The sequence below is a fragment of the Primulina tabacum genome, chromosome 6 (assembly GCF_025594145.1).
Source record: "Primulina tabacum isolate GXHZ01 chromosome 6, ASM2559414v2, whole genome shotgun sequence".
NCBI lineage: Eukaryota > Viridiplantae > Streptophyta > Magnoliopsida > Lamiales > Gesneriaceae > Primulina > Primulina tabacum.
This window is the reverse complement of record NC_134555.1, coordinates 22,632,775-22,644,067: the sequence shown is the minus strand read 5'-3', so window position 1 is coordinate 22,644,067 and position 11,293 is coordinate 22,632,775. Positions and strand designations below refer to the sequence as shown.

Here is an 11,293-nt window from a genome sequence, read left to right as displayed (position 1 = left end):
AAATAATATTGGGCCTTGTAGAGCCCAATTGAAAATAATTATTTAACTAGTGGGCTTGAGTAAAAGCAAGTAAAGTTTAATTGGGCTCAAGTTTGTTTGAGACAATTAAATTAAAAAGTCCATGGGCCCTTTGTAAATGTTATAAGCCCACTAGGTTTTGAATGCTTGGGAGGTGAAGAGTTGTGGAATACTTTTTCATTAAAAAATTGTTTGGCATGCAAAAGTGATGACTATTTTTCCCACAACCAAGGCAACTCTTCCCCCCCCATTCTATAAGCATATGGCCGAAATTTTGCCTTCAACTTTCTCTCCAATTTTGTTTTTCAAGTTGTTGAGGAATTCATACTCTTCTTTTTGAAAAATCTTATTATTTTTCTAGTGCAAAATAAGAAGGGTTCTAGCTAGTTGGTGGTGGGCCTAATTTTGGAGAAAGGAGGAGAGCTTGTAGATTTGTCTTGCCTTTGAAGAGCCAAATTGTTTACAACTTGGTTGGAGCCATTACATCAACCTCAAGAGGTTGATAGGTATAATTTCTCAACACCCTATGTATGAGAAAGGTGTTTTGTATTTGCTACACACTAGTACAAAGGTGCTCAAATTTTAATTAAAATTTCGTTTTTATGCCCTAGAAAAGATTTTTGAACTTCCGTGGCGCATTTAAACACCATAAAATCGATCCCTTTCAAGTGGTATCATAAGCTAAGGGTACTAGTTTTTGTAGCATATACATGATATTATATTGAGGTCGATTTCTAACCGCATGAGATGATTTGTTGCAACGAATTCAATGCCGAATTGGGGCGGGTGTTGGGCAGCAAGTTGCTGCCCATTTCGGACAGCTGGGCTACTCGAAACAGGCAGCAAGGGCAGCCCCTGCTGCCCTAACAGCCCTTATCTTTTAAATAAAAAAAATAATTTTTTTGCATGTTGGCCGGAATCCGGCGACGGAGCTCCGGCAACGGCGATGACGACTAGGGTTTCCAAAAGTGTTTTGGATTATCAAAGTGTCATGGGCCTTGAGTTGTTGGGCCATTGGATGGACTAACATATTTGTGAATTTTAAATGGGCCAAAATGTTTTTGGTGAAAAATGAGTTTTTTGGGCCCTTAAGTTTAAAATTACAAAAGTTGCAAATATTTTCTCATAAAATAAATAATTGAAGTTGGACATTAATTATTTATAGTAAATTCTGATTTACAAGAAATTTGGTTATAAATAAATTAATTGGAAAGTAGACAAAGGTGTTTGTATACTTTGTTAATTTAGTTTATAATCGTTGCGGTTAGTGATTGGATCAAGATATATAATATTGGATCAATTAATTATTGTGATAATTAATTGATAGTGTATGATATGTGATATTATACATGAAGGATGATCAAAAGCCCAAGCCCAATTTGCTAGGTGTATGATAGGATATTTTGTGTTGAATGATTGTAATAATTATAGATTTATAAAGTGGGCTTGGTTTATGGCTCGTTCCCACCCCATGAGATGTATCCCTACTTGCCATGGATATTTATATGTAAATATTAGTATAGTGGATTATCAAGATTGGAAGATGGTGGTCATGATGATTATGAAGATCGAAGACATGTAAATATTGGAAGCTAATGTAATAGTTGCATTTGCATCCCTTGCATTACCCTAGGAATGGACCTAGGCCCGTGTTTAGCTCACACGGGCCATTAGTATTGGGGCGATTGATCATCCTTGTTTTGTTTACTGTTTATAATATATGCATGATATGTTATAAATAATGAGTATGTGCGTTATTATTATGATAATAACAAAGTTGCATGAATCCGGCAAACATACGATCAAACATGGCGAGCTTTTAAAAAAAATTAATGATGAGACCTTTCAAAATTAAAAAAAACCCTCATTTTGAATAAGATTCAAAATTAATATCAAGCCCGGAAAGGGGAATTATAAATTTGTTTATAATTTCCATGTTCCATCGACAATGGGTGCATGATGAACGCTACCCGTGCTCGGGGCTCGGCTCATATTATTGGGGGGCCCTGGGTGCCGGAAAGCTGTGACATCCATTGACATGATGATGTGAACTACGTGGAACTCCCATGATTTCGGCTCATATTATTGAGAGAACTCATGGCGACCGGCCATTAAGGTTCAACATCGATGGGTAAGGTTTGACACGTGAAGATAAACGACGTCATATTATTGGGTCCTAATCAAACGTGAGACAAACGTTTACGCAGAGGGTTGCATGGAGATGCAATTTGAAACTACCTTTTAGGAATTGTGATTGGCTGATATTATTCGGGATCATAATTCGCTAATTGGACCTTACGTACCTACTGAGGAAAAGAGTTTCCCGTTTTCACTAGAGGGTAGTGAAAGATGTCAAAACAGTGGGAGTATACATTTACAAAATCCTCTATCTGCAATACTCGACAAACACGTATTAACAGGACCTAACTACCTCAATTGGCTAAGAAACCTAAAAATTGTCTTGAATTCGGGAAGGATAGAATATACACTGACTGAGTCGCCCCCTGTTGAGGCTCCGACTGACTGTACTCCTGAGGAATTGCAGACTTACAAGGAATGGTGTGACCATGACTTGAAAGCCAGGTGTTATATGCAGGTTTCTATGAATGATGAGTTGCAGAGGCGTTTTGAGGATGCAAAGAATGCTGCTGACATTCATGTGCACCTCAAGGAGCTCTTTGGTGAGCAGACTCGGCCTCTTAGGCATGCTACCGTCAAGGAGCTGATCACTTTGCGCATGCGAGATGGGGTCTCGGTCCATGAGCATGGCCTGAAGTTGATTGGGCTCGTTGACAAGCTCGTTGGCATGGATCTGATGTTGCCTTCGGAGTTGACCACCGACGTGTTGCTCTTATCGCTGCCTAGCTCATTTGATCCTTTTGTGGTGAATTTCAATATGAACTAGCTAGAGCCGACCCTTGAGGAGTTGGTTAACATGCTTGTTACGTTTGAATCCACCATCAAGAAATAGAAGTTGGTTCTTTATGTGGGTTCTTCATCTGGTACGAAGATTGATCCACATGGGAAGGGAAAGAAGCGTTCTTTCCAACGTCCCAAGAAGAACGTGCCCTTGATGAGGCAATCTCCGAATCCCGTTGAGGCAGCCACACCAGTTAAGGCTGACAAGACTGCTGATGTATGTCATCATTGCAAGAAGCCTGAATATTGGAGGCATAACTGCAGGGAATATCTTGCCCAGAAGAGTTCTGGAAACGGTATGTTCTAAATTGAAGTAAACATTCCAATTAACTCTACTTCTTGGGTATTAGATACCGGTTGTGGCTCACATCTCTGTAATGAGTTACAGGTGATGGGAAGAAGTAGGAAGCTTAGGGAAGGTGTGACCTTCTTGAGGATGGGCAATGGAGCAAGAGTTGCTGCCAAGGCTGTTGAAGATGTTTACTTATTGTAGAACAATAGTTTTAAGTTAATTTTATGAGATGTTTTGTTTGTACCTAATTTTGTGAAAAACATTGTTTCCATTTCTATGCTGATAAAAATGGATATTCTTGTTTATTTAGCAAAGGTGTTTGCAATATTTACAGGAATGAATGTTTGATTGGTACTGGTGAACTTGAAAACGATCTCTATAACTTAAAATTGAAAGTTATTCCACTAAATGTCCATTCAAAGGCAGACACCATATGAGATATGGATGGGTAAGCCACCCAAATATTCTTATCTTAGAATATGGGGGTGCCCTGCTTATGTGAAGCAGGTAGTGGGAGACAAATTGGATAGTCGATCCATTTTATGTTACTTTGTGGGGTATCCAAAGAGTTTTGTTGGATATTACTTCTATAATCCCCAAGAAACAAAAGTGTTTGTTTCTAGGAATGCAACCTTTTTGGAAAAGGAATTTCTATTGGATAGAAAAGGGGAGATGATAGAACTCGAAGAGGTTCGAGAGACACCCACAATTATAGAACCCACACCCGAAGAATCAAGAGAGGAGATACAAGCTCCTAGAAGATTCGAGAGAGTCTCGAGACCACCTATGAGGTATGGTCTGCTTCTTGAAGAGGGCCATGATGAGCCTATCCATGGATGTGTTCCAAGGACCTTCAAGGAAGCGTTATCTGATGCCGATTCATCCAAGTGGCTTGAAGCAATGGAATCTGAGATGAATTCCATGCATTCGAACCAAGTGTGGAATCTCGTGGATCCACCTGAGGGAATTGTTCCCATAGGGTGTAAATGGATTTACAAGAGGAAACTTGGGGCGGATGGGAAGGTATTGACCTTCAAGGCGCGATTGGTGGCAAAAGGATATACTCAAAGACAAGGAGTTGACTTTGAGGAAACCTTTTCTCCATTTGCAATGTTCAAGTACATTAGGATATTGCTAGCTATAGCTACATGGTATGACTTTAAGATATGGCAGATGGATGTCTAAAGCAGGCATCTAGGAGTTGGAACCTCACATTCGACAATACAATCAAAGAGGTTGGTTTTACTAAGAATCCTGAGTAACCCCGTGTGTATAAGAAGGTCAGTGGGAGTGCTGTGTCATTCCTGGTGCTGTACGTTGATGACATTCTACTAATTGGGAATGATGTAGGAATGTTGCAATCAACTAATATATGGTTAGCGAGTAAGTTCTAGATGCAGGACTTGGGTGAAGCATATTTTGTATTGGGAATACAGATCTATAGAGATAGATCGAAAAGATTGCTTGGTCTCACCCAGTCCACATACATTGATACCATCGTGAAGCAGTTCTCGATAGATGAGTCCAAGAGAGGATATCTACCAATGTGTCATGGCGTGTCCCTATCCAAGTCTATGTCTCCCAAGACTGATGCAGAGATAGCGGCGATGACAAGCATTCCTTATGCATCTGCGATTGGTAGCATCATGTATGGGATGATATCTACACGTCTTGACGTGGCTTTCGCACTAAGTGTAGTGAGTAATATCAATCCAACCATGGTCTTCCACATTGAAAAGCTGTGAAAGACATCCTCAAGTATTTGAGAAGGACCAATAAGTTGTTCTAGGTTTATGGGGTAGAGAACAGAAATTGGAAAGCTATACCGACTCTAGCTTCCAAAGTGATATCGATGACTCGAATTCAACCTCTGGATTCATATTCATGCTCAATGGTGCTGCTGTCTCTTGGAAGAGTTCCAAGCAAGACAGTACAGCGGATTCCACCACTGAGGCCGAATATATTGCTGCATCAGATGCAGCAAAGGAGGCTGTTTGGATAAATAATTTTGTCCAAGAGTTGGACGTCATTCCTAATAGATTTTCTCCTGTCCCGGTGTTGTGTGACAACACGGGAGCTATAGTTCAAGCAAAGGAGCCAAGGTATCATCAGAAGTCCAAACATGTATTGAGAAAGTACCACATCCTCCGAGAGATTGTGGAAAGAGGAGATGTCTCGATTGACAAAGTCGGCTCTGCAGATAATGTTGCTGATCCGCTAACTAAGCCTTTAACTGGACCATTATTCCAGTAGCATCGCTAATTGATGGGTTTGAAGCATATGGGTAGTTGGCTCTAGTGCAAGTGGGAGATTGTTAGAGTAGGTGCATGTCGAGCCAAGTGTTGGCCGAGTGTTCACAATAAAACTCTATGTATAAACAATCTTTATTTTAATAATATTTGAAATTATTATTTTGGCACATCTTTATCTGAATACCCATGCTAGTTGCATAGATAAAGCCCTTGAATATACAAATAGTAGAAAGAATATGAGATGCTCATATGATGAGTATCATGAAACTCATATTTGGAATACTGTATATTCTAAACAGTTCCTAGTCGATTCAGGACATCGCTAAGAAGGATATAGGCCGCTCGAGTTCGAGACTAGTATCTGCGATGTGAGTACCATGTTTCATTGGTAGGGGACATTGTGATGTCCGAGCATGCAGATAGGCTGCTCCTGGTAGAGTACACTGAACAACCCTCCATAAAGGACTTTCCAAGTGGTTCTCACTTATCGAGTGGAAACGTCCTAGTTTATGGTTGTACACCATTAGTCCTTATGACCTGGGAAAACATTGAAACTCTATATGCTATAATTACACTTTGACTTGTTTACCGACTCTCATGGGGTCATTAGGTGGCAAGGTTGGGTGATCTGTCGAAACATATAGGAGTCGATGCATTGTAGTCGGGGATTCACCGCTTACCTTCGGGTATGGATATCCTATGTGTATGTAGTATGAAATTTCTGATCAGAGTATGGTGGTAATTATGAAAGGGGTTTCAAAGATTACACCATCGATGCAACTATGACATGACACATAGTATCGATTCATTGAAAACTCTCGATAAACCAATGGTTGTCGAATCGGTCGGGATATACGAGTTGAAGGGACCGTACTGTACGCTAACCATAATTGAATGGTTCTTGCAGGCACTATCATTTGATACCTAGGGAATCATGTAAGCGATGCTGCTAGGCGTTAACATGATTGGTTGGATACTATCAGACTTGAGTTCTGACGTTCTTGTTATCAAGGAGTTGATAAGTAAGAATGGAGCAATTGGGGTATGCTCATATAAGGACATGTTTAGTCCTAATTACATGGAGATGTGAATCCACGGCTAGTTGTATCAATGAACCATTGAGGGCCACAGAAGTTCTAGCTTTCTAGATCCCGTTGAGAAGTTAAAATAGTTCAATGTGTTGAACGGCTTATAAATGAGTTTATAAGCGTAAAGAAAAATAGAAGTATGACTTCTATGAGAGAAATGTAATTTTTTAATTAATGAATGTGTTACTAAATTAAAAGTAGGCCAAGTGAATAATGTATTTGAAAATTGTGATTTTCATAAACGTTATTATGGACTAAATTAAATTAATTCAAGTGTTGAATTAATTAAACACTAGTGGGCCTAGTAGAGTCCAAATAATTAAATTAATTCAAGTTTTGAATTAATTAAATAACATTGGGCCTTATAGAGCCCAATTGGAAATAATTATTTAACTAGTGGGCTTGAGTAAAATAAAGTAAAGTTTAATTGGGCTCAAATATGTTTGACACAATTAAATTAAAAAGTCCATGGGCCCTTTGTTAATGTTACAAGCCCACTAGGTTTTGCATTCTTGGGAGGTCAAGAGTTGTGGAATACTTTTTCATTAAAAAATTGTTTGGCATGCAAAAAGTGATGACTACTTTTCCCACGACCAAGGCAACTCTTCCCCCTCATTCTAGAAGCATATGGCCGAAATTTTGCCTTCAACTTTCTCTCCAATTTTGTTCTTCGAGTTGTTGAGGAATTCATACTCTTCTCTTTGAAAAATCTTCTTATTTTTCTAGTGCAAAATAAGAAGGGTTCTAGCTAGTTGGTGATGGGACTAATTTTGGAGAAAGGAGGAGAGCTTGTAGATTTGTCTTGCCTTTGAAAAGCCAAATGTTTACAACTTGGTTGGAGCCATTACATCAATCTCAAGAGGTTGATAGGTATAATTTCTCAACACCCTATGTATGAGATAGGTGTTTTGTATTTGCTACACACTAGTACAAAGGTGTTCAAATTTTAATTAAAATTTCGGTTTTATGCCCTAGAAAAGATTTTTGAACTTCCGTTGCGCATTTGAACACCATAAAATCGATCCTTTCAGTATTTGAAGTCGAGATTCCTATATGTGGTAGAATAACCGACAAGAAACTCGTATTCGAAGTCGGAATTGAATTATGTTATGATTTTGATTTGATATGAATTTTCAAAGTTTTAAAAGATATTTGGAACTTATATTATTGATTTTGGATCATGTTGTTGATTGGAATGAATATGTTATTGATGCAGATAGATTATTATACGGATATCTTCAAGTTACATCAACTGGAACGAAGAATTGAGGTATGTTGCGACCTGGTAACATACGACAGGTATCTGTATTATATGATATATGTTTGATTAATTTGATTGAGAATGCATGTCTATATGCCTTATTTGTTGAGTTTATGTGGCATACATGACATTCTGATTTGAATATCGATGTATAAAATAAATGCTTTGTTAACACACATCGTTTGATGCATACATCGATACATGACATGCACGTTGAGCTATGATCCTTGAATACCCTGATAAGATTTGATTGGATTCTGGGTTTGTGAACACAATGCTATGTTTTGTATTACATGACCCTTAAAACCTAGACATTTGTGGCCCTGACGATTGATTGAGATTTATGATTTGATGGCGCTTTGTCGACGTTATCATATGAGTATCCCTGATTGAGGCCTGTGTGCCAGCTCGAGCATTGATTTGATAGCGATTCGTTTGATTCTGACATGTGCTCAGTGGATAGGCATTTGACCTGATACCTCCACGACATACATGCATTTCATACCATATATCATTGTTTAGATACTTGTGGTATATATGATGGTTGTTCCATACGGAGCTTTGCTCACCCTCAAGGGGGGCTGTTGTTGTCTTTGTGTATGGACAATGGCAGGTACTCCAAGATATTAGGAGGCAGGAGAAGGTACTTCTGGAGATAGTCACAGTTTGGGCTGAGGTTTATGTTTTGTTCCCAGTATATATATGTATCTATATACCGGGACATGTCCCGAGGATATGAGTTGTTTGTATATATGATTGGTTTTGATTATGTGTGGGCGAATTTTATGATATGAGATAAAATACTATTTTAAGTATTCAAATTATAGAAGAAATATTTTGGGCTCATTGTAAAGAAAATTTAAACTCGTTTTCCGCTGTAATTAATTAACCCTAATCAGATTGTGTTCTAATAACGATTAGGAGCTAAGGGTCCCACATTAATCTGATAGGGCTTGTGATTTGATGGCAACCCGGGGCTTATATTCAATGTCATACTCGCCCAATTCCACTGTCCACTTGATCATCCGCCCGGACACTTCTGAGTGAGTCATAATCCTCCCGAGAGGACTATTGGTGAGAACAATAATTTGATACGACAGGAAGTGTGGTCGCAGCTTCCGGACGGTCATGATTAAGGCCAAGGCAATCTTCTCTACTTCACTGTACCTGGAGCTCGGGGACTCTTAGAGCATGGCTAACATAATAGACAGGCTTTTGATCAGAGCCTTCTTCTTTTATCATGACTGAACTAACAGCATACTCTGTAGTAGATAGATAAACGAATAGCTTCTCCCCGGGCTCCGGCTTCACCAATACAGGGAGCTCTGCAAGATGAATCTTCAAGTCCTGGAAGGCATGTTCACATTTCTCATCCCATCCAAATTGTTGGGCCTCCCTCAAGACTTGTAAAGAAAGGATAACTTCTATGTGCTGACCGGGATATAAATCAAGACAGGGAGGAAATCCTCCCGGTTAGCTTCTGTACTTCTTTGACAGATCGGGGAGATGGCATGCATAACACAGATTTGACCTACTCCTGATTTACATCAATCACCAGGTCTGTCACTATGAATCACAAGAACTTGCCACTCTTGACGCCAAAAATACACTTGGCAGGGTTAAGCTTGATCCCGTAATGCATTAGAGTGGCAAAGGTTTCCTCCAAATCAACAATGAAATTTGCGACCTCTTTAAACTTGCCCAGGATATCATCCAGGTATACCTCCACATTCCAGCCCAGTTGCTTTCTCAAAGACTCTGTTCATGAGACGCTGGTAAGTATCCCCTGCATTCTTCAACCCGAAAAGCATTACAACATAACAAAATGTACCTCCCGAGGTGATGAAGCTGGTTTTGTCTTGATCACTCTTGGCCAAGGGAATTTGATGATATCCCTGGTAGGCATCCATGAAACTCAGTAGTTCAAAGCCCGAGGTGGAATCCACCAGTTGATCAATCCGGGGCAGGGGGTAATGGTCTTTGGGGCAAGCTTTATTGAGGTCGCGGAAATCTACGCACATTCTCCACTTCCCGGTGGACTTAGGTACAAGCACCAGATTCGAAAGCCATGTAGGAAATTGAATTTATCGAATGTGGCCGGCCTTCAGCATATCCTTTACCTGTTCATCAATAACTTTGTCCTTTTCAGGACCAAAGTGCCTCTTCTTCTGTTTCACTGGGTGAGATCCCGGGAGAATATTCAATTGATGCTCCGATATCAGGGGTGAGATCCCTATCAACTCTTGCTGAGACAAGGCAAACACATGAATATTAGCTTTTAAACAATTGATCAAACTAAACCGGGTGGATGCACTGAGGTCGCGAGCCACCCGGATTTGCTGGCCTGGCCCGACTTATATCACCTCCTTCTCTTCCTCAGCCACAAATGAACCTCTCCCTTCACCAATACTCTTCCTCCCACTTCATCAACTCTCACATTCTTCCCTTCCCTCCTGGTTTTGCTCGGATCAGCCCGAATCTGCTTCCACATAGCATTTTCGTGAAGAAGGTTGATCTCCCCGGACATCTCCTACCCGGGCTCCCACAAGAAATTTGATCTTCTGGTTGTAGGTGGATGCCACGGCTTTTAATTCGTTCATAGCAGGCCTCCCCAGAATGATGTTGTATGATGATGGGGAGTCCACCACATTAAAAGAAGTCATCACCGTCTTTTTAAGATCTGGGGAGCCCAGTGTTAGTGGCAACACAATCTCCCCTTCCGGGTACACCACGTGGTTAGCAAAGCCAAAGAGTGCAGTCTCTATGGCTTCCAAGTGATAGCCCTGCGAATCCATTTGCATGAAGGCGTCTTTAAAGATAACATTAACAGAGCTGCCCGAGTCCACGAAGACTCTCAAAATATCATAATTGGCTACCCAGGCTTGGATAACCAGGGCGTCATTCTGGGGTAGATTCACCCCCTTTAAATCTTCCGGACCAAAACTGATCACTGCCTCATTTTTCCTCGCCCCTTCAACATCCATACAATCCCTCCTACTTCTTGACTTCCTCGCCCGGTTGGAGTCTCCACCAGTGGAGTCTCCTGATATCATTTTAATCAACCACATAGCGGGGGGCGAATTCTTTTTTCTCTCAGGCTCGGGGTCTCTCCTTCTCCCGGGCTCACTCCTCGGATTACTTCTTACACCTCCTCCTCGGGCACTGGACCCTGGCTGCCGCGATGTCTATGGAAGTGATCTCGGCCTTTTGTTGGCTTGACTGGGTCCCGGGACGGAAGGTAAGGCATAGTCTCCCTTCAATGTTTTACAGTCCTTGGTGTTGTCATAAAACACTTTGTGGATAGTGCAAAATCCTCTCTTCTCAGGTCGAGACAGTTGATAGTTCGGGACCAAATCTCTACTGCATTCCTGGACATCCCTCTCCCGAGCAATCTTTAAAGGAACATGCTGAGAAACATGTCCTGGATTACCCCTTCTCTGTCCCTTCTCCTCGAGCTTAGATA

The 11,293-nt window shown here is 40.6% G+C and overlaps 1 protein-coding gene across 1 annotated transcript; it reads right to left on the bottom strand.

Annotated features, from left to right (window-relative positions):
• Positions 1 to 8,988: 8,988 nt before the first annotated feature.
• Positions 8,989 to 10,898, bottom strand: LOC142550117 (uncharacterized). The gene is made up of 5 exons (XM_075659353.1): positions 10,365 to 10,898; positions 10,223 to 10,309; positions 9,951 to 10,076; positions 9,554 to 9,869; positions 8,989 to 9,233 (listed from the first exon to the last, which is right to left on the bottom strand). Exons 1-5 carry the CDS (start codon positions 10,896 to 10,898, stop codon positions 8,989 to 8,991), a joined length of 1,308 nt encoding a protein of 435 aa, XP_075515468.1.
• Positions 10,899 to 11,293: the final 395 nt, after the last annotated feature.

Coding starts and splice junctions, on each gene's coding strand:
- LOC142550117 (XM_075659353.1), bottom strand. CDS start 10,898: ATGTGGTTGATTAAAATGATATCAGGAGACTCCACTGGTGGAGACTCC. Junction 10,077..10,222: donor GAGTATTGGTGAAGGGAGAG/GTTCATTTGTGG, acceptor GCCTTGTCTCAG/CAAGAGTTGATAGGGATCTC. Junction 9,234..9,553: donor AACTGGGCTGGAATGTGGAG/GTATACCTGGAT, acceptor TTTCTTTACAAG/TCTTGAGGGAGGCCCAACAA.